Here is a 24,195-nt window from a genome sequence, read left to right as displayed (position 1 = left end):
AGAAGAGAGTCCCCCGGGCAAGAGCAGAGGGAAAAAGAAAGTCGATTTCCAGAGGACTTAGCAGTAAGCCTAGGCCTCAGGCACATGGCCAAAGTACAAACCACTGATCCTGAAGAAATTAGAGATAGAAGGCATCCGATAGCTTGAGAAACCTGAGCAGGGTCAGGAATAGGGGCAATATGGAGGTCACAGCATCTCTCTTCAGTTCCAGCGTGCCTTATGAGAACAATTGTCCCTGCCTCCGAACGTTTGCTATTTGACTGAGGTCTCCTCAATGGCAGGGCCCATGCCTTTTTTCACAGGGACCACACTCCTCTCCCCTCCCCATCATAACACCCACCAGGCCCTCAGATGGTTACTTGGGGATGAAATGAGCCGTGATAAATGGGGGAAGGCAGTCCTGCCTGAAGGCAGAAGGAGGGCCAGCGTGACCCTTCAACTGTGCAAAAACCACACGTCAGAACAGACATATTAGCAACGGAGGCATCAGAGAGCGGATACTTCTCAATCTAAAATAAGAATTTAGAATAAATTTTCCATTATCTGAGAGACAAATGTTTTTGTGCAGGTGGCCCCGGGGAATCTGGTGAGAGTAGGGGTTGAATATGGGTGTGAGGGGAGGCAGTGAGGCAGTAAGCCTTGCAGGTGATGTGATGTGATGTGAAAGAACAAGCAGCCTCAGAAGAGGAAGAGAGGTCTGGGCCAGACCTAATGAAAATTAAGAAAATGAAATGTGTTTAGATGGACCTCCACCCCTAGCACTCCCTAAAATATAGACTCTCAGAATTAGGTCTTTAAGGGGCTTGCAAACTAACCCCAGAAATCTTTTCCTTCTCATGCCACCCCTTCTCCTTAACTGTCCCTACCATTGAGTCGTACCTGAATAGAGGCTCTCATCTCTTCGTACCATCTGCATCAACTCTCACAGGATCCTACTCTCAAAATGGAAAGCAAGAAGGTCTCTGAACATACGGGATGAAACTCTCATGTTCTTTACACTGAAATTTCTCCTAAGCTTCTAGAAAATTTTACTCACTTGAAGCTTGATCCATGAGCTATTTAGAACAGATGTGATTCACTTGGAAAAGAGCAACATTGGGTCTGTTACATGCTTATGGAGTCCAACCTCAGTTTCTTGAGTTAGTTCTGCCATCAAGATCATCCCAGAATTTTCACAGGGCAATGGGGCAAGTCCCCGTCCTCATCCCATCCCAATACCAATTAGACCTTTGATATCATCCCCAACTGCTCCTGGCTTGTCACAAGTGGGCTGATGTTTATTTTTTCTTTATTTTTATTTCTTAATAATTTTTATTTTTTTGCGGTACGCGGGCCTCTCACTGTTGTGGCCTCTCCCGTTGCGGAGCACAGGCTCCGGACGCGCAGGCTCAGCGGCTATGGCTCACGGGCCCAGCCGCTCCGCGGCATGTGGGATCTTCCCGATCCGAGGCACGAACCCGTGTCCCCTGCATCGGCAGGCAGACTCTCAACCACTGCGCCACCAGGGAAGCCCTATTTTTTCTTTATTTTTAATTGGGTAGATAAAAGGTATTTATAAAAGATGTGAAGGTATAAAGAATAATGATGCAAGGCAGACTTTTGCACCCTCGCCCAGTTGAGGAAATAGAGTATTACCATTATCCTTGAAGTACTGTGTGGGTCTCTTCTGATTTCATCCTCTTCCTTCCCTGTGACAATCAACCACAATCCTGACCTTGCATTTACCACTCCCTTTATTTTATTTTTATTTTATTTATTTTTGCTTTTTAAATTTTATTTATTTTTAAAATTGAAGTATAGTTGATTTACAATGTTATGTTCATTTTCTGGTGTACAGCAAAGTATCACTCCCTTTATTTTACAGTTGTAATAAATATAATTTTGCACTATAAACTTTAGTAAATTGAATAATACTGTATTTATTGTTCTGAACCTTACTTTCTTTTCTGTGAGTTTCTTTATTAGCCTTTTGGTGGGGACAAAAAGTTCTTAATTCCTTTTCTGGCACACTTTAGGTCAGATGTGTGTGTGCATGTGTGTGTGTGCATGTGTGTGGGTGTTTCATGTTTGAAAACTGTTTTTTAAGAGTAGTTTTAGATTCACCCCAAAACTGAGGGGAAGGTACAGAGAGTTCCCACATCCCTCCTGCCCGCACACATGCACAGCCACCCTCTTTATTGCCAGCTCCCACCAGAATTGGTACCTTTGTTAAAACTGATAAACCTAGTACATCATAATCACCCAAAGGCCACAGTTTACATTAGGGTGCATTCTTGGGGTTGTACATTCTATGGGTTTAGACAAATGTATCCATAATTATAGTATCATATATTTTCACTGCCCTACAAATCCTCTGTGCTCTGCCTATTCATCCATCTACTTCCCCAACCCCTGGAAACCACTAATCTTTTTACTGTCTCCATAGTTTTGCCTCTTCCAGAATGCCGTATAGTTGAAATCATACACTGTGTAGCCCTTTCAGATTGGCTTCTTTCACTTAGCAATATGCACTTGTTTCCTCCATTTCTTTTCATGGCTTGAAAGCTGATTTCTTTTTAGCCCGAAATAAGATTCCAGGGACTTCCCTGGTGGTCCAGTGGTAAAGAATACGCCTTACAATGCAGGGGACACAGGTCTGATCCCTGGTCAGGGAACTAAGATCCCGCATGCTGCAGGGAAATTAAGCCCGCGTGCCACAACCACTGAGCTCACTCGCCTCAACTAGAGCCCGTGTGCAGCAAACTACAGAGCCCACTTGCTCTGGAGCCTGCACGCCACAACTAGAGAAGAGAAAACCCGCACGCCACAACTAGAGAAGAGAAAACCCACGCGCCACAACGGCCCGCGCGCCTCAATGAAAGATCCCGCATGCCTCCCTTCCATGTGCCGCAACTAAGACTGGACACAGCCAAAAATAAATAAAATAATTAACTTTAATAAATAAAGCTTTAAAAAAAAAGATTCCACTGTCTAGATATACCACAGGTTATTTTTCCATTCACCTACTGAAGGACATCTTGGTTGCTTCCAAGGATTGGCAATTATTAATAAAGCTGATATAAACATCCATGTACTAATGATGCAGAGCATCTTTTCATGTATTTATTTACTAACTGTATATATTCTCTTTTTTTTCCCTGTCCAACTGTATATATTCTTTAATGAAGCATTAATTCAAATCTTTTGCCCATGTTTTAAAGTTGTGTTGTTTGTTTCCTTATTATTGAGTTGTAACAGTTTGGGCTTTTTTTATTCTAGATGTATGTCCTTCATCAGGCAATACATTTTAGAAATATTTTCTCCCAATCTGACTTGTCATTTTATTTTATCATTGTCTTTCTTTCTGGAGGGGTATCATCCAAATAATTTGTGTATGTGTGTTTGTGGGGTTTGTGTGTGTGAGGTCCAGTATTTCTTTTCTTTTTTCTTTTTCTTTTTTTAAAATTTATTATTGAAGTATAATTGACCTACAACACTATGTTAGTTCCAGGTGCACAGCATAGTGAGTTGATATTTCTATGTGCTACCAAACGATCACCACTCATTGTCTTTTGAAAAGCAGACATTTAAAATTTTTATAAAGTCCAATTTATCAGTTTCTCTTTTACAGAATAATTTTTTTCTTTTATATATAGTTTTTAAATCATATTTATAAATCTCTGCCAAGCCTAAGGTCATTAAGATTTTTTGCTGTTTTCTTCTAGTTTTATAGACTTAGTGCTTACATTTAGATATAGGATCCATTTTAAGAAAATTTTTTATTTATAGTGTGAAATGAGGGTTGAGGTTTAATTTTTACATATGGCTACCAATTGTTCCAGCACCGTTGTTGAAAAGATTATACTTTCCTCATTGAATTGCCTTGGCAACTTTATCAAAAATAAATCGGCCATGTGTTTGTGATTGTACGTCTGTACTCTCTTTAACTTTGTTCTTTTTTTCAAACTTTCAAAAGCTATTGCATATAAATTTTGCATTTCCATACAAACATTGTTGCACTTCCATATAAAATTTAAAAACAGCATGTCAACTTTAAAAAAAGGGGGGACTTCCCTGGTGGTGCAGTGGTTAAGAATCTGCCTGCCAACTCAGGGAACAAGGGTTCGAGCCCTGGTCCAGGAATCCCACATGCCGCAGAGCAGCTAAGCCCATGAGCCACAACTACTGGGCCCATGAGCCACAACTACTGAAGCCCACGCACCCAGAGCCCGTGCTCTGCAACAAGAGAAGCCACCGCAATAAGAGGCCCATGCACCGCAACGGAGAGTAGCCCCTGCTCGCGGCAACCACAGAAAGCCCGCGTGCAGCAGCGAAGACCCAACGTAGCCAAAAATAAATAAATTTATTTCTTAAAAAAAGCCTGCTGGGACTTTGATTCCATAGATCAACTTGGAGAGAATTGACATCTTAACAATTCCAAGTCTTCTGATCCACGAACACAGCGTGCTCCCCATTTAAGTCTTCCTAAATTTCTCCTAGCAGTTTTTAGTATATGTATATCTTGCACATCTTTTGTCAAATGTATCCCTAAATATGGCATATTCTTCATGCTATTGTAAATGGTACTTCAAAAAATAAATTTCTGATTGTTCATTGTTGGTATATAGAAATATTAAACGGTTTTGTATATTGACTTTGTAACCTTGCCGAGCTCACTCATTAGTTATAGGAGTTTTAAAATATAGATTCTTTGGGATTTTCTACATAGATCGTTGGGTCATTTTCAAATACGGAAAATTTTATTTCTTCCTTTCCATCTGTGCCTTTAAATTTTTTCTTTTATTGCCTTATTTCACTAGCTAGAACTTCCAGGACTATGCTGAATCAGAGTAGTAAGAGCAGACATCTTCACCTTGTTTCTGACCTTGGGGAGAAAGGATGCAGTCTTTCACTATTAATGATGATAGATGTAAGTTTTTTATATATGCCCTTTATCAGGTTAAGGAAGTTTCCTTCTGTTCCCACTTATTATTTTTATTTTTTAAATTTATTATTATTTTTTTTTTTTGTGGTACGCGGGCCTCTCACTGTTGTGGCCTCTCCCGTTGCGGAGCACAGGCTCCGGACACGCAGGCTCAGCGGCCATGGCTCACGGGCCCAGCCGCTCCGCGGCATGTGGGATCTTCCTGATCCGAGGCACGAACCCGTGTCCCCTGCATCGGCAGGCGGACTCTCAACCACTGCGCCACCAGGGAAGCCCCCCACTTATTATTTTTAAAAAACAATTAATGGGTGTTGAATTCTATCAAATGCTTTTTCTGCATATATTGAAATGATGATTTTTTTCTCTATTAATACATTTCTCTATTAATACATATTACATTAACCGCTTTTCAAATATAAAACCAACCTTGCATTGGTCAAGATAGCCTGTCCTTTTTTATACTGTTGGGCTTGCTAAAATTTGGTTTAACATTTTTTGCATCTATGATCATGAGAAATATTGGTCTCTAGGTTTCTTTTCTTATAATGCCTGGATGTCTGAGTTGAGAAGTGTTCTTTCCTCTTATTTTCTGGAAGACTTTGTGTAAAATTAGTATTATTTATTCCTTAAATGTTTGTTAGAATTAACCAGTGAAGCCATCTGAAACTCGAGGTTTTTATGTGGGAAAGTTTTGATAATAATTTCAATTTCTTTAATAGATATAGGGCTATTGAGGTTATCTATTTCTCCTTGAATAAACTTGGATAGTTTTTGTACATCCAGGAATTTGTCCATTTTGTCTAAGTTATCAAATTTATTGGCATAAAGTTTTATTGTCCTTTTACTGTCTATAGCAACACTGTAGCTACTGAGTGCTTGGATGACTATTTGCAAAGCTATAGGATCTATAATGGTGCCACCTGTCTTATTCCTAAGATTTGAAAAGGTACTGCAGTACACTAAGTTACTCCTCACATCTTGACTTAGCTTGTTTTTATATTTCTTCCAAGAGAAAGAAGGAACAAAGGAAGGGAGGGGAGAAATGAGAGAGAGAGGGAGGGAGGGAAAAAGGGAGGGAGGGGGAGGAAAAAAGAAAGAATACACTCAGGTCCAGCTTCAGGTTGCTCAGGTAGAAGCTGGACATCTCCAGACATGCCAGATATGAATTGACATACCCCTCTTTGGATGCGTGTATCACCTACAATTAGAGGGTTTTTTAAAAAAATCATTTATTTATTTATTTTTGGCTGCTTTGGGTCTTCATTTCTGCACACAGGCTTTCTGTAGTTGTGGTGAGCAGGGGCTACTCTTCGTAGCAGCAGGCAGGCTTCTCATTGCGGTGGCTTCTCTTGCTGTGGAGCACGGGCTCTAGGCGTGCGAGCTTCAGTAGTTGTGGCACGTGAGCTCAGTAGTTGTGGCTCGTGGGCTCTAGAGCACAGGCTCAGTAGTTGTGGTGCATGGGTTTAGTTGCTCCATGGCACGTGGGATCTTCCTGGACAAGGAATCGAACCCGTGTCTCCTGCATTGGGAGGTGGATTCTTAACCACTGCACAACCAGGGAAGTCCACAATTAGAGTTTTAGAACACACATTCAGAAAGCATGTACAAAGGTCCTCTGAGCTCCCTGATGCACGAGACCTCTCACGCTATTGTTTGTCTTCCAGGAAGCAGTTCCCTGTTCCCAAATAAAGCCAATTCCTTACCTCTAGGAGACGAGAAGTATGAGGAAACTCACCCTGCTGCCAGATGGACCTCATTTTCATAAAGAAAACTCACATATTCCTGGAAGATAGTGCTCGGAACTATTCCTTTAACCTGATTGCTGGCAGCAAATAAATGAATTAAGAGTATTTCAGAGGATAGTGCCCTGGGCTCTTTCTCCTTGAGAAAGTGAAACTGCTTGAGGTTCTTGGACCACAGAGGATTAAACAATATATTTGTGTGCATTTTTTCTTACTCTCTTTGTTATTTATTTATTTTTGGCTGTGTTGTGTCCTTGTTGCTGCGCGTGGGCTTTCTCTAGTTGTGGCGAGCGGGGGCTACTCTTTGTTGCGGTGCACAGGCTTCTCATTGAAGTGGCTTCTCTTGTTGCAGAACATGGGTTCTAGGCACACAGGCTTCAGTAGTTGTGGCTCACCGGCTCTAGAGCGCAGGCTCAGTAGTTGTGGCGCACGGGCTTAGTTGCTCTACCCCATGTGGGGTCTTCCCGGACCAGGGCTTGAACCCGGGTCCTCTGAACTGGCAGGCGGGTTCTTAACAACTGCACCACCAGGGAAGTCCCTTACTCTCTTTGTGACAGCTCTGCAGATTGATTCAGCAAAACAGAGTTATTCTGAGCCAGCAAGAGGTACATCACTGAAGCAAGCAGGCTCTTGCTGGTGCCCAAAATTATGGTCTATCTGCCTTCTCTTTGCTGCTTTATTGGGGCCTGTCAGCACAGAGCACAGCCTTCAGCTTTCAGCCCCACATGGACTTATTAATGTAATTTGTTAATTAATTGAAATAAGTCTCTCAATGTCTTCGTTGAAGGAGACTATCTAGCAGAACCATAGGCTTCTTTCTCCCGATGCATGACTGAGAAAGTGCAAGTGTCAATATCTGTCTCTTCTTTGACAGAGCAATTTTATAAGTATTGATTCTGTGCAGCAATACAGAGATGTCAATTACATTATTGCCCAAGTAACAAATTATGAAATAAGATAACCAAATAGAATTATGCATTTCAGATCTTCTGATATTCTTATCAAAGTCTTCAGTTTAACAATATATCAAATTGGATTCTTTGAGCCAGCTTTATTAGGCAGAAGGATAATGCTCCCTCTTTTGATCCAGGAGAGAGGGGACATCTCTTTCTGAGACTTCTTTGATTAGTTACGAAGATGCATTTTTCAGATTAGAACCTGCAGTTGTAATTGTTTAGCACTATAAGCAAAAATAAGGTCTATAAAATTCTATTTTGCAGTAGAAGTGATGTAGAGATGGACAGGGTTTTACTTCACAATAATAACATAAGGCACATAGAACATCGAGCTTCCAAATATAATTTATAATGATACATGCCAATTGTAGAAAGTGCAGAAAACACAGAAAAAGGAAATAAAGGGAAAATCACACATAATTCCTCCACCTAGAGACTTTTCCTATGGAGAGTTTGGTTGGGAGTTTTTCTCCACAACAAGTTCAGGAGGAAAATATAGCCTATGATTAACTCTATATATTGATAGAAAATATAAGTTTAAGTATGCATATAAAAAATATAACGCTTCAGACATCTTCTGGGAATGTGAGTAAAAGGCACTTTTCCCTATTCTTCCTACTAAGCACAAATAAAAGTCCTGGACATTACATATTCTTAAAAATTACAGATTCTTAAAAATTGGGGAGAAGAAAGTAGAACAGCTAGAGACTTTAGGACCTGAAGAATGACACAGTGGTATGTTCCCTGGGTTTTCTCTTTGCTTTATATCTCAAATTTGGAGTTGAAAACCAGAGACGCAGAAATACCAATGGCACAGCCAAAAAGAGAAGCCCCAGCAGAAGTATGTTCTCTATAGCCAAATGACTAGAAAAGGACCAGCTCAGCATTATCAAAAACATTCAGACAATGAATGCTCCACTCCAGCAATATCACAGGGGAAAATGTGGCCCCACCTTACCCACAAAAGCATCAGATAAAGTAAACTTCAGAGCAAAGGATATTACCAGAGACAGAGAGGGACAATATACAATGATAAAAGGATCAATCCACCAAAAAGACCCTACATTAATATGTAACAAATAGTACAGCTGTAAAATATGTGAAGCAAAAGTGATAGAATGGGAGGAGGACTTGACATATCTACAATTACAGTTGGAGGTTTCAACGTCTCTCTTTCAACAATCGATAAACCAACTAGACAGAAAATCAACAAGGATATGGAAGAACTTAACAACAGCATCAACCCACAGGATCTAATATTTGTAGAACACTTCACCCGGTAACAGTGGAACACTCATTTCTTTTCAAGTGTCCATGGAATATACACCAAGCTGGATCACATCCTGGGCAAAAACAAACAAAAAAACAACTCAACAAATTTGAAGAATTGAAATCATAAAGAGCATGGTTTCCAGACACAATGAAGTCAAACAGAAAAAGAACAGAAAAATCTCTAAACACTTGGAAAGTAAACAACATACTTCCAAATAATACATGGGTCAAAGAGGAAGTCTCAAAGGAAATTTAAAAATACACTGAACTGAATGAAAATGAAAATACAACATATCAAAATTTGTAAGACACAGTTAAAGTACTGCTGAGAGGGAAATTTAGAGCATGAACCACTACATCAAAAAAATAGAAAAATCTAAAAAAAAAAAAGAAAAATCTCAAATCAATCATCTAAACTCCCACCTCAAAACCTAGAGAGAGAAGAGCAAAATAAGTCCAAAGTAAACAGAAGAAATGAAATAATGAGAAGAGCAGAAAACAATGAACATAGAGAAAAGATAGAGAAAATCAGTGAAACAAAAAAATACAGAAAGTTGATGTTTATTGAAAAGATTAAAAAGAAATGGACAAACGTCTAGCAAGACTGACCAAATAAAAGGAAAGAAGACACAAATTACAATATCTGGGTGAAACAGGGGCTATCACTACAGAACTTGCATATATCAGAAGGAAAATTTTTAGATACTACAAATAATTTTATAAACATAAATTTGACAACTTAGATAAAATGGAACAATTCCTTGCAATGTACAAGCTACCACAATTCACCCAAAATGAAATAGATAATTGAATAGCTCTATAATTATAAAGGAAGTTGAATTCATAACTTTAAAATTCCCCCAAAAGAAATCTCCAGGCCCAGATGGTTTCACTGGAGAATTCTGCCAAACATTTAAAGAAGAATTAACACCAATTTTTTACAGTCCCTTCCAGAATATAGAAGATGAGGGAACACATCCCAATTCAGTTTAAGAAGTTACCTGATACCAAAGCCAGACAAAGAATACACACTATTTCTAAGTGCCCATGGAACATGTACCAAGATAGACCATATCCTTGGCCCAAAACAAATACAGGTTTAACACACATAAAAAGAAAATTACAGACTAATAACTCTCATGAATATAAATACAAAAATTCTTAACAAAATATTAGCAAATAGATTTAGCAACATATAAAAAAGAATTACACACCATGACAAAGTGGGATTTATTCCTGGGGTGTAAGGATGCTTAAATATTTTAAAAAATTTTCAGTGTAATTCACTATATTAACAGGCCAAAGAAGAAAAATCAGATGATTATCAATTTTTAAAATTCTATTTATTTATTTTCTTTATTCTTTTGGCTGCATCGGGTCTTAGTTGCTGCACGTGGGGTCTTCGTTGAGGCGTGCCAGATCTTTTGTTGTGGTGCAGGCTTCTCTCTAGTTGTGGCATGCAGGCTCCAGGGCACATGGGCTCTGTAGTTTGCAGCACACAGGCTCTCTCACTGAAGCGTGCAAGCTCAGTAGTTGTGGTGCACGGGCTTAGTTGCCCCTTGGCATGTGGGATCTTAGTTCCCCGACCAGGGATTGAACCCATGTCCCCTTCATTGGAAGGTGATTCTTTACCCCTGGACCACCAGGAAGTCCCAGATCATCAATTAATGCAAAAAAAAGCACTTGACGAAATCAACACCCATTGAGATAAAAGGTCTCAGGAAAAGAAAAAGAGGAATAGAAAAGAACTTACTCATCTTGACAAAGAGCATCTATAAAAGGCTTACAGCTAACATCATACTTAACAGTGAAACACTGCTTGATTTCCCGCTAAGATAGGAAACAAGTCAAAGATGTCTGCTCTCACCACTCTTACTCAGCATAATGTTAAAAGTTCTAGCCAGTTTAATAAAGTAAGAAAGTAAAATAAAAAGGCTTTCAGATTGGGAAGAGAGAAATAAAAATATCCCTACTTGTACATGATGATTGTCTATGTAGAAAATCTGAAGAATTCATAAAAAACTCCTAGAACTAATAAGTGAATATATAGCAAGTTTGCAAAACACAGGTAAAGAGTAAAAATTTAATTGTATTTCTATATATTTAGCAATGAACATGTGGACTCTGGAATTTTAAATGCAATACCATTTATAATCACTGAAAAGAAATAACAGGTGTAAATCTAACAAAACATGTACAGGATTTGTATGATGAAAACTACATACTACTGATGAAAAAAATTTTAATATAAATAAATGGAGAGACATACCATCTTTTATGGATAAGAAAATTTAACATAGTAAAGAGGCCATTCCTCCCCAAACCAATATATTGGTTTAACACAATTCCTGTCAAAATCCTAACAAGATAATTTTGTAGTTATAGACAATATTATTCTAAAATGTACATGGAAAGACAAAGGGACAAAAATAGTTCAAAATAATGTTGAAAAAGAATAAAGTGAGAGAAATAAATCTACAGTAATCAAGACTTGATTGGCAGAGGAACAGACATATAAACTAATGGAACAGAACGTAGACCCACACAAATATGTCCAACAGACTTTTGACAAAGGTGCAAAAGTAATTCAATGGGGAAAGCCTTTTTAAATAGACGGTTGCTTGAGTAGTTGGTAATTCATAGCAAAAAAAAAAAGAGCCTCAATTTAAGTCTCACACCTCATAAAAAAATGAACTCAAAATGGATGATGGACTTAAATATAAAATGTAAAACAATAAAATTTTACCAAATACAGGAGAAATGTCTTTGGGATCTAATACTAAGCAAAGAGTTCTTAGACTTGATACCAAAAGCACGCACAATTAAAAGACAGAGATTTTCATTGGATATGTGGAAATAATAAATTGAAGAGTTTATTTGACTAATAGTTAAGTCTTAAGTAATCTCGTTGATATAAATACTTGTATAATTTAAATACTCTGATGAAATTGTGCTTTTCAACAAAAATAAAAAAGAAATTAAGGAATATTTAATTCCAGTGGACACAGGAATACAATAAACAAGAGACTAGTGGAGCAAATATCATAGATGGCTTTATACATATTCTTTGGTATTAAAAAATGTAAAATTAGAAATAAGAAAGGAGATATTATTCAAGAGTAAAAATCATTACAAATATGGAAGAGATTTCAATGTACAAAATAAAAAGCAAACAAAAGACTTGATCAAACAATCAAAAGTTAATTCTGTGAAAAGACCAATGAAATAGACCTTTGACAAGTCTGATTAAGATAAACAGAGGTATAAAGCTGTCTCTTTAGTATTCAACCATTTAACAATAATATTTTATTTAATATCTATGAAGCAATGTTGGGGTGACCACAAATCTTGGTCATGCTGTTATAGAAAATTGAGTCATAGGGAACTGACTTTATTTCCCTAATGAGGGGAATGGTATTGAGAAGCAAAATAATTTTCCTGGAATTTCCCAGAAAAGTTCAGGAATTGGAGGAATTAGGTACAACACAAGATGTGGATCAGGAATGATTTTGAAAATAGAGGATAGCTGGAAAATCTATAAAAGGAGAAGCTAGACACTTAGGGCCTCTCTCCTATCCAGGGGGAGTAGGTGTTTCTAGGTGACTAACTTTCCTTTACCTTAGTTTAATTCTCAGGAGAAATTGAACCAGCCAGCAAGTGCAGGTGAACTTAGGTGAGTTGAGTAAATATGAGGTTGGGCATCAACGGCATCTGTTATATCACCCACACACCCTTTCTCAGGACACATGGCAAACTTGCTCCAACCAAGTAAATCAAGAAATGGGAATACATAAAATTCAGGAAAAAGGGGTTTAATACAAAAAACAGAGGAAGGGAAGTCCCAGGACAACAGCTGTGCAGGGGGTTTAGAGATCAAACAATCCAAATTAGTGTCAAAGAAAGAGATTCCCAGGAGAAACTTCTTGCTGATGGAAGAAGAAGAAAAAGAAGAAGAAAGAAAAAGAAGATGAAAAACTATTTGGTGCATTTGCCCACATGAGAAATAGCATTAATCTGCTTCAAAAACTTTTTGAAAAATTTGGAAAAAGCTAACAATAGGCACATAGAAAACTAAGCACGTGACAAAAATGAAGCAGTAATTACCTCTAGATGGAAAAAAAGATTATTCAGGAGAAGAAACGTAATCAGAAAATACTATTTGTCTCGGGAATGAACAGTAGCCGTAAAATGGGGATAAAACTATATTGGAGCACTGGGTAAGGAAAGTGGGAACTGAGTAACCATGGTATAATAAGAGCAGTATTCATATTCTATAGTAGGAAATCAAATGAATAATATCTAACATTTAAAATCAAGAAATCGTAGCATATTGTATCATTTGGAAATACGGAGATAAATTAACAGACTACATATCTGAACTTGTTGAAAATGATTGCCTCTGGGGAACAGGACTGAGGAGATGTGAGGGAAGGGACAAGAATCAGTTATTTCTTGTTATATGCCTTGTATTCTGTTATATAATTCAAATTATGTGTGTAGTACTTTAACAGAAAAATTTAAATTTATTTAAAAATGAAAGAAAGCATTGTCTCCACATACACATTTAAAACATTCACATGCAGAAAAATCATACAGACCACATCACTGTGCAATAAAAGTGGAAAATAACAACAAAAAAGATAGTGCTCATTCCCCTTGGAAAGAAAACAAACAAACAGAATGAAACACTCATTTAATAAACCTTGAGTTAAGAAGGAAACAAAACAAAAGTTATAGATTATTTGGAGACAAATAGCAATGACAGAAATACATATCAAAATCTAACAGATGTGGCCCAGCAATCAGAGAATTAAAAAAAAAAATCTAACAGATGTGGCCAAAATAGGATTATTGGGAAAAGTTATAGCCTTTTGTGAATTTGTTTAAAAATAGAAGTCTAGAAATAAATGAATAATACAGTAAATCCAAATAAAGTAGAAGAGGGACTTCCCTGGTGGCCCAGTGGTAAAGAATCCTCCTTCCAATTCAGGGGATGCCGGTTCAATCCCTGGTCGAGGAACTAAGATCCCACATACTGTGGGGCAACTAAGCCCATGCGCCACAACTACTTAGCTCACACACCTCAGCAAAAGAGCCTGCATGGCACAAAGTACAGAGCCCACACGCCCTGGAGCCTGCACACCACAACTAGAGAGAGAAAACCTGCACACCACAACTAGAGAGAAGCCCGCACACTGCAACGAAGAGCCCACACACCACAAGGAAAGATCTTGCATGCCATGTATATCTAAGACCGGATGCAGCCAAAAAAATTAAAATAAAATAGATAAAGAAAATAAATAAATATTTTAAAAAGAAAGAAAGAAAGTAGAAGAAAGAAATACTACATTAGAAAACAAACAAAAAGGGGACTTCCCTGGTGGTCCAGTGGTTAAGAATCCACCTTCCACTGCAGGGGGCGCCTTCCACTGCAGGGGACTCCACCTTCCCCTGGTTGGGAAAGTAAGATCCTGCATGCCACACAGTGTGGCCAAAAAAAAAAAAAAAAGAAAACAAACAAAAGGTAAAGACTTGATCATTAAGTCCAAAGCTGTGACAAGACCAAAAAACGACAAACATTTGGCAAGCCTGATTAAGGTAAACAGATATAATGGTCAAGGTGGTTGACTCTTCAAAAAAGTATTCCACCTCAAAATGATTAAGCTAAAGTCGGTTATTCCCCCTCTAGTGATTGATTTAGAAATGGACATGTGACCCATTCCTGACCAATATGATGTGATGGGAAGATTGCTGGAGAAAGGTTTTCTCACCCTTAAGAAAGAGACACATAGAAGAGAGAGTTAGTCCCTTCTTCCTATAGATCTTTGGGAGTGATGCCTGGAACTGCTATAATCATCATGCTGCTGGTCCAAGGGCAATGCCCGAAGGATTGTAGAAAAGCGGATCCAGAGTCCTGATGCACTGGAGACAGCCTGTCTCTGAACTTTTTGTTGTGTGAGATAATACATTTCCTTATTGTTTAAGCCAAGTTGAATCAGATTTCCTGTTATTTCCAGCGGAAATCATCTGACAAAAAAGCAAGCAAGCCCAAAAGTTAGGTACGAGAGGGGGGATGTAGGTACAGACACAAATTATTACCAAAAAATAGAAGAAAATACAGTGTACAGCTGCGTACCAATAAAATGGATGATTTTCTAGGAAAGTAACATTTTTCAAAATTGACTCCAAAAGAGATAGAAAAGTTTGATCAGACAAATAATGACAGGGAAAAAAGTTTGTCAAAGGTCTATCCTAAAAAAGGTATCAAGCCCGTAGGATATTATAGGAGAATTCTATCAAATCTAAATTAACTGGTATAAAAGGAAGTTGAAGGATCTTAGAAACTGTAAGAAACAGGGCCAGTTCAGGGCTGTAGGAAGTTAGTCCCATCTGGGCAGTGCTATTGGGATGAATGAACTTCACTTGTTTTCAGTCATAGTGTCACTCTGCTCAAGATTTAAATTCCAGGGAAACAGCTCCTGATTGACCCAGTTTGGGGCACATGTTCTCCTCTAAAATCAGGCATGAAGTCAGTCCACCTACCCACTTGGACTGAGGGGAGGTAGAGCTATTTAGTCAAAGGGAAATCAGGCTCTGTTACTGGAATCAGGGGAAATCCATGCTGGATAGGAACACTGTCCGTTATAATTGGATTGGCAAAAATTAAAAACACTCAACATTGACAAGGGGGTCAGGAAATGGGTACCCTAATATGTCCTCCTTTGGGAGGACATGTGAACTGCTTTCTTAAAGATAATGAGAGTATCCTTTGAGCCAATGATTCTACTGCTAGGAATTTATCCTGCAGAAATACACGTGTAGTCAAAATAATCATCCAAGAATGTTGGTCATTGAAATATTGTGTATAACAATGAAAAAGTGCTAATATTTAAAATGTTGGTTAAATAAAATATGGCATAGAAATTGTTCTATAGAATACTATATAAACCTTAAAAAATACTTTCATGGAAGAGCTCCATAATAAACTATTAACCAAAATAACCCAAACGCATAAGCATATGTAAAGTGTGATCCCATTTATATATATTTATATATATATATAATATGTCCTCCTTTGGGAGGACATGTGAACTGCTTTCTTAAAGATAATGAGAGTATCCTTTGAGCCAATGATTCTACTGCTAGGAATTTATCCTGCAGAAATACACGTGTAGTCAAAATAATCATCCAAGAATGTTGGTCATTGAAATATTGTGTATAACAATGAAAAAGTGCTAATATTTAAAATGTTGGTTAAATAAAATATGGCATAGAAATTGTTCTATAGAATACTATATAAACCTTAAAAAATACTTTCATGGAAGAGCTCCATAATAAACTATTAACCAAAATAACCCAAATGCATAAGCATATGTAAAGTGTGATCCCATTTATGGTCTTAAAAAAACTATAAATATGTATTAGATGCGTACCAAAAAAAAAAAACAAATATACTCCAAATGTTCGACAGTGGTTAGCCACTGAAGGGAGAACAGAATGGGGATGGGGGGGCAAGGACAAAATGGAACTCTCAATTTTCCTCTTTATATTTCTGTATTATTTGAGTTTCCATGCTCACAATGAGTATGAATTTTTGTCTATGTGTAAAAATCTAATGTGATCCATATGCTTATACATATTGCTATAGACAGGAATGTGGATTGACATCTTTTAAACCTTAGCATTAGATGCAAGCTTTTATATACAGAATGGATAAACAACAAGGTCCTACTGTATAGCACGGAGACCGATATTCAATATCCTATGATAAACCATAATGGAAAAAAATATTTAAAAAGGAATGTATGTATGTGTATAACGGAATCACTTTGCTGTACAGCAGAAATTAACACAATATTGTAAATCAACTATACTTCAATAAAAAAGTATTAAAACCAAAAAAAACACTTAGCATTGATTCTTTCTGATTTGTGAATTTATAGGTAATCTTAGTTATCTTTTTTGCTTATCTTTATTTTAATTTTATTTTAAAAATTAGCAGAGTAAAATAATTTACTTATAAATAAGTTGCTACCCTGTAATGTATAAATAAAGGGACATACATGGTTACTATAAAAATGGGCATGAGTATGTGAACAAGAAAATCGCAAAAGAAGAACTATGAATGGCTAATACTCTTAAATGCTCTAATTCTAAAGCATGTATCCTCTCTCAGCCTAGAGAAAGCAGAAAGGAGCAATGGGGATCCACAGAGAGGTCACAAGAATGAAGGCATAAAGTAAGCCCCTCAATAACCCAGTAATTGCAATTACTATTCCTTATTATTATAACGATGTGTGAGTATGAAATACAATATGTGAATATTATAGAAAGCTATGGAAACTACCCAACAAAGGAAGCTGCTAAATCCTGATTGCAAGAATGTTGCACAGTGAAGCTCTTAGAGTCCCAGGAAAAGGAGCCCTCTCCAAGGGCACCAACCAAACTCCCAACGAAGCTGTCAGTCACGTTTCTAACCTACCGGGAACTTCTCTGAGAAGTTCACATCCTTCTGTTAACTATAATAGGAGAACAGCAGGGCAGAGTCAGCAGTCTCCACTGAGGACTCATCTGAAATTTGGCTTCCTGAGAACTGGTGTTTATTTGCCATGGGAGGAAGGGGAAGGAGACATGAAAACAAGAACACAAATTCATTGGAAGACGGATATTCAGTTTTTAGAAGAGGGGTACTCGTCCTACACTCCAAATCTTTTCTCTCCCTCACTTCCTACCCATTACTACCTTCCCAAGATTCTTACCATTGAAAAGAAACAGACCCTGAATCAGTCTACACTCCAACCGGTACAGTGTTTAAAAGGTAATGTTGTTAGTGTAGTATTTTATTATAAAAGTAATATATGATCTGTACAGAAAAATTAACAGAGAAAATGAAAAGCACCAATAATTCCACCACCCTGAAACAATCACTTTTAATATATTGGCATATGTTAGTCTATCTCAACATTTTTGAAATCATACACACTTATCTAATTTTTCTCATGTAACCTGTAACATAAGCATTTCCCATGTTTCTACAATCTCTTAATAAAGGTAATTTTCACTGGCTTTGTGGATGTATAACAGAAGAGTCCTGATGGCGAGAAGTGCTGAAGCACAGAAGAAATCAGCATTCAGTTATCTGAGACCATATCGTCTGTGGCTTTCAAAACAGGGAGCTTTAAGATTCACATAGATAACTCTGGAAGAGTCATTCTCCTTTAGAACTGCAGCATCCTCTTCTCCTCCTTCAGAGGAATTCAGGACAGAAGACACCAGATCTTGGCCTCTCTGATTCTCTTCCCCAAGTCCCAGGCAAGACAATGAAAACTAAATGTGGTTCTGGTAATCCGACGACTCTGTTTCTTCCTCTGCAACTTCCGGATACGAGAGAAGTGAATAGGTGACTGTATTCTCAGCCTAGAGAAAGCAGAAAGGAGCAATGGGGATCCACAGAGAGGTCACAAGAATGAAGGCAACAGAAGAAGCGGCAGGGGAGAAGGAGAAGGAGAAGCACATGGCTGGGATGGCTCACCTCCATTCTGGCAGCCTCTTCAGCATCAGTGAGATTGGCTGTGGGCAAAAAGAACAGAGATCAGCAGGGGCACTGCCTACCCACGCTGCTGCTTGAGGCCCAGACCAGGCTTGAGGCGAGGACCACTGATCCCCAACTCAGGCCTGCAGGCCAAAAGCTTCATCCCCCACCCACCCTTGGTATCCCAGACATGGCCTCCCGCACGGGCCACACTAGCAGAGGGAGGCGCTCATTTGTGCTGCACTCATTTCAGAGGATCACTGAGTTTTCCTCAAAGCAACCAGGCAGCTTCGGGGATCTGAGATATACTGGGGAGGAGATGGGGGTGTTGGTATTAGAGTGAAGTAATCCAGATGTTTGCCAGCCACAGATGGCGGCCTTTCCACATTGGCCAGATGTAGTATATCTTTGTTGGAACTTTGAAGAATCTGACACTCCCTGGTCTCATAAAGAAAGAAAGCATGAGAGTAAGAGTGAGCAAGGGAGGCTGGAGGAAAAGAAAGAAGGAAGCAAGCAACCCAGCCAGTACTCTCCCTGGTAAAGATCTAAAACACATCCAAATGTCCTCATGTTTTTGCCAATAAACTCACTTTGCCAGTGCGAAAAGCAGCCTCAGTAACTGCAAAGCAGCATTCCTCAGGAAGTGGGGAAGGAGTCTGAGACAATGCATCTAGTGTCTTCATTCATCTCCAGGACACAATGAGTCCCTGTGTGCCATGCTCCAGCTTCTGGAACAAACCACGTCCTGAATTCTCCTTCTAATGCATCCCTCAACCATCCCGGCAACTTAGCCGTGCCTTTTGGGAAACCATCAGCCCCAATGCCTTCCTGTGAAATAAATGCCTTGTGAAATATATTTATGCCAGTGTAGGTAGAAGCAAACATCAAAATGGCTAATCCACTTGTGTTTGCACTTTTTTCTATAGCACTTTGGCCCTGGTGAAGACTCTGGTCCATATCCCCACTTGGCCTGGCCACAGGACATAGGGGCCTTGCTCAAAGCGCAGCCGGACAGCTGTGCCATTTTGCTCAAGCTCTCAAACCTGTTGGCTCTGCTCTGAGTCATACTCCGGCCATCTGAGGTGGAGTCCTCGAGGGCTTCTTTTTCCTGTCCGTTTCTGCTGTCTGGGAGTCCCCAGAGAAAGCTTCAGTTTCCTTCGTGCTCTGGCTTTAACTGCAGTCAGGAAGTTGCCTGGAATATTACTGCTCCTTTAACACATTCCCACTTGGGCCAGGGCTTGGATGGTCACTGACTCTCAGAATGTCAGGCCTGGAAGGGCTTAGAGATCACCCAGGCCAACCCACTCATCTCCTCGATGAGGTGACTAAACCCCAGGAGGGGGAATGACACTCAAGATTCCTTTATGATAGTGACAGAGCTAGGGCCAGGCCTGCGTTTTAATAAGCCTACACGAGTGGGCATTAGAACCAAGATTTGCCCACAGAGTAAAGCCCACTAATGCACGTGGTACCCCAGAACTTTCTCAGGCCAAAATCTCCTCTTAATGTTCCACTAAGAGCTGAGCCCTGTTACCCTTACCCAATCATTCCACAGAGACAGACTCTGCAGCAAATCTAGGTTTTATTCCTTAGGGCTCTTTCTCCTTTCCTCTAGAATTTTATCCCCTTAATTCTATTTGCCTTAGTCTTACAGCGTCTAACCCCGGTCCTCTGCCAGCTCTTCCAAAGCTCCACAGAAAGACCTAAGTATCTCTGATGTCCTGCTCTGGAAAAGTCCCCAGCAGTTCTGACCCCAGAAACTCGGACAAGGCCCTCGCCTCTCTATCTAGGACAGGTGTTCATCTTCTCCTTGTCTCCAGTGAGGTCCTCTTTAGGCCCAGGAGTTAGTCTCAGAACTGACCAAGAGATTTGAGCCCCTGCCCTCTGCCCACTGCCCCCTCCCTCTCCTGTGCTCCCAGCAGAACTCACACAAGCAGCTTCTTGATGCACAAGGCAGGGTGTCATTGAGCCCCCAGAGGGGGAGCTGCACTCACCTGGTTCCTCAGGGAGGGTCTCTCCCATTTCCCTGTGCTCAAGTGTTCCTGGGAGAGCTAGGAGGGGCACATAGGAGGTTAGTAGGATTATGGGGTAGGACCTGAATCTTCAGGACCAAGGATGACCAGAGGCAAGATTGGGTTAGAAGCAACACACACCCTTCTTCCACACAGACACTCCTCTCCTCCCCACTCCCCAGGGATTGCTCTAGCCTGTACAAGGGCTGGTCTAGAGAGATGTAAGTTGGCTAGGTTAACAGTAGGGACTCCTGGGACTGTCAGAAAGGCTATTCTATTGCATCTTTCTTAAGCTTGCTCTGCCTTTTAAAGAACACCTCTTTCTCCCTCTCGGTGTCTCTCCCTGAGTCTCTACATTTACTTATCATCAGTAACTGAGGTCTTGGCTATGAACCAACTGCAAAGTGCTTTGTGAGGTATCAGTATTATTTTCTCTTTGTCAATGGCTCTGAGTCTTTTCTCCCTTTTACTTTCTCTGTATCTGGATATCTTTAGCGCTTTCTCTCACCAGCAAGCTAGCTTTTCAGCGTTATGAATTGTGACCATTTGCTTATTAGATTTGTAGGACACCTTCCCTTCTCTCTCGGCTCTTTTACGTTAGTACTAAGGGGGAAGGAGGCTGCTTTCCGAGAGTTGAAGTTCTTCAGCTGATCAGTCAGTGAACAAATGTTTATTGACCAGCTTGCTGCGTGGCAAGCATGTGCTAGGTGCTGGCGGGGGGCGGACGGGGGAGAGCGCAGAACAAGGAGACGTGGTTACTGCCCTCCTGTGCTCTTGCCAACCCCTTTGGAATACAGCTTAGTTCTTCAAAGGTAGCCTACGTGGATTCCATGACCTGGAATCCATCCTTCTGCCCTGCTTTTCATCTCTCCTTTTTTTCTGCCTCGTAATTTATGGCTTCAATGGCATCAAACTGCCTACAGCAACCTCCTTACTCTTCCACGATCCCCATCCTAGCCACAATGCTTCTCATTTCCGTGTCTTGGCCCCCACACCTGGAATGCTCTTCTAATCCTCTTTGCCTGGTTAACTGCTACCCTCAAACATCACCTCCTCCATAACGATAACAACTCATACTATGTGATGTTTGCTGTCTGCTAGCTGCCGACTCATTCACCCTCATAACCCTGTGAGGTGGGTTCTATTCGTGGCCTCATTTTTCAGATGAAGAAACTGAGGCACAGAGAAGTTGAATGTGATGAGAAAAACAACTTTTATTTTCCTGAAAAAACAACTTTGTTTTCCTGAGCTGCTGCCTGGGCGTTTTACAGTATGATAACCTGCTTACAACCAGAATCGGAACATTTGAGATAAGGACTTGAGTTTAGGACTCCCGCCATAAGTTTTCGCTTTGCTTTTCCTGGGGCACCTTTTAAAATAACCACTTAGAGTTAAGCCCGCAAAATAGTGTCCTCTGCCCCAATCACTTTATAAGTAGTAGCTGCTTGCTACACTGCTCTCTCTCTCTCCTGCTCACCCATGACCAGGGACAGAGGACTGCCACCCCCTTTCCCATTTCTGGGATCTGTAAAGAGCAAGTCTTGTGACTCTACTTCCTTTGCGTGAGTGCACCGAAACTGTACTTTCAATCAAAATGACCCCGGGGTTTTCACTTCCCCAATCTGGGAAGTGAAATCAGTTGCTGAGGGACCTGCCAAGCCCATGTGGGTGGCTTGTGCCTCCTCTTTCAGCAGGTCATGATCTGCATATTCTTAAATTAATACACCAACTCCATCTTTTCTACATATTGCATAACTCACCCAACGTTATCCAGCTGGTGAGCCGAGGAGCTGGGATTTAAACTCAGGTAGTCTGGCCCCACCAGGTGTGTTTCAGTCACGACACAACACTGCATTCCTGTGAAGCCTTCTCTAACTGCCCCGGCCCATGCTGGGTTGCGCCAGCTCTTCTGTCCCCCGTCACAGCCTTTGCATTCTCTAATACTGGTCTTATCCCCTCTAATTATACTGATCTATTTGCATTTCAGTCTTCCCCACAATATTATGAACTCCCTGAGGGCAGAGACTGAACATCTTTATCCTGGCAACATCCACAGAGTCTATCACAGTGCTTGACACATAAGCAAGTTTGTTCAGGCCTGTTAAATGAATGAATGAATAAAATATGGGACTATATTTGAATGCTAAGGATTCTCTAGCCCAAAGATAAGGGTTCTAGGAATGTTTGGGGTTAGGGCCTTGACTAAGTAGGAACTGATAACAAGAGGGACCGAGGGGAGGCACAAACCTGAAATCTTCTTTCGCCTGCGGCAGAACCAGGCTACTATGGCACCAGCAACAGCCATTGCAGCAATGCAAGCGACTACAGCCACCGTTATCGTCACCAACAAGGAGTTGCTCAAGCTGGACCCTGGGAAACACAGGCGTCCTGTCCCTCCTCCAACACAACACTCACTTCCCCCCTCCACCTCACCTGCACAGGATTTCTGGAACTGGGCTTGTGCCTCTCCCATACCCACGTTTCTCTGCTAATCTAATGAAGGCACGCTGTTGAGTGTGTAAGGCAGAGGGAAGGGTTCCTCTTAGCCCTCGGGGATGGCAGGGAGGGTGAACCTGACGCCTCCACCACTGTACCCAGCAGAGCCTTGAACTCTCAAGGACATGCCATGCCTTTGAGAGTGAATGGACATATCATGAGACATGAGAAGAAATTAGGAAAACCTCAGCTCTCAGGAATGTCCAGGCACTTAGAGAACTTCTGCACCAGTGAGAGAGCTCTGTTCCACTGCTGGGCTTGGTGTGATGGGGCCTATATTTCAAAGAGGAACAACAGCCTTGTCACCTATCACCTGGAAGCTGAGGACTCCGAGCTCTGGCCAGCAATTAGCAAGGTGCCATGCCCCTGCCCTTTGCCCCAGAGCCCAGGTTTGCTCAGATCTCCCTGTAGGTCCATGTGACCTTACCCCTAAATGTCTAACCCCTCTTCTCCCCTCCTTTCACCTGCACAGAGTTCCCACCTTGCACAGTGATGGTCACAGGCTGTGATGTGAACACTGTCTGCCCGATAAGTCCCGTGCAGTGGTACTCGCCACTGTGACTGAGCTTTGCTTGTGGGATAGAGAAGTGGGAACGCAGATGGGAAAACGCCTTGGATCTTCCATTCTGGAAGAATATGACCTTATTCAGAGAACGGTTTCTCCAGCTGTGGCACCTCAGCACGATGGGCTCCCCTTCCTGGAACACGAGGCTAGGGGTCTGGAGCAGCAGCCAGTCTGAAAGACACAAAGGGACCCCAGGACCCAGGAGGTCTTGACTCAAATCCGAGACCCAGACCATCCTTACTGGTGGGCCACTGTGTGTGGAGGGAAGAGCTTAAGTTTGGAATCAGACACCCCTGCTCTGTCATTCTAGCTCCATCATGTATGAGCTCTGCGATCTTGGGCAAATAGTTTAACTCTTCTGGGCCTCCGTTTCCTCGTATGTGAAAAGAGTCACAATAATACCATTAGCTATCTACAGTAGTTCCTGGCACATAGTAGGTGCTCAGGATATGCTTGTCTTCCTGTTCCTGTCCTGCCCAACAGGCTTCTTTCTGCAGGAAGGATACAGGAGACTCAGGAGTACAGTCCCTTCCCTGAGGGAGGGAGGGAAGGAAGGACCCAGTCTGACATAGGAGACAACATGTGGGGGGAACACAGCAGAGTCAAGTGTCTTTGGGGAAAGTCACGGACATCTAACAAATATTAGCTTATTTGGTGCATGTTAGTAAATATGGAATTTCACTGAAGCAGGAACTT

At 40.6% G+C, this 24,195-nt stretch overlaps 1 protein-coding gene across 15 annotated transcripts in view; it reads right to left on the bottom strand.

The window, feature by feature from the left end:
• Nucleotides 1-17,699: 17,699 nt before the first annotated feature.
• FCGR2B (Fc gamma receptor IIb) overlaps nucleotides 17,700-24,195 on the bottom strand; it is a 20,207-nt gene continuing 13,711 nt past the window's right edge. For 3 of the 15 annotated variants that reach the window (XR_003004012.1, XR_003004005.1, XR_003004004.1), the window contains 4 exons: nucleotides 23,416-23,670; nucleotides 22,686-22,808; nucleotides 18,427-20,477; nucleotides 17,700-18,311 (listed from right to left, as the gene is read on the bottom strand). Coding sequence is in view for 6 of the 15 variants with exons in the window: in XM_024751618.1 (XP_024607386.1) it covers nucleotides 18,222-18,311; nucleotides 18,427-18,464; nucleotides 20,421-20,477; nucleotides 22,686-22,808; nucleotides 23,416-23,670 (563 nt within the window). In the remaining 9 variants the exon portion in view is untranslated. Of the gene's footprint in view, nucleotides 18,312-18,426; nucleotides 22,809-23,415; nucleotides 23,671-24,195 lie in introns of those variants that run through there. The other 12 variants (XM_024751618.1, XM_024751617.1, XM_024751623.1 and 9 more) reach the window with 10 other exon arrangements.

Source organism: Neophocaena asiaeorientalis, unplaced genomic scaffold, assembly GCF_003031525.2.
Source record: "Neophocaena asiaeorientalis asiaeorientalis breed wild unplaced genomic scaffold, Neophocaena_asiaeorientalis_V1.1 scaffold156, whole genome shotgun sequence".
Lineage (NCBI taxonomy): Eukaryota > Metazoa > Chordata > Mammalia > Artiodactyla > Phocoenidae > Neophocaena > Neophocaena asiaeorientalis.
This window is presented reverse-complemented; position numbering and strand designations above follow the sequence as displayed.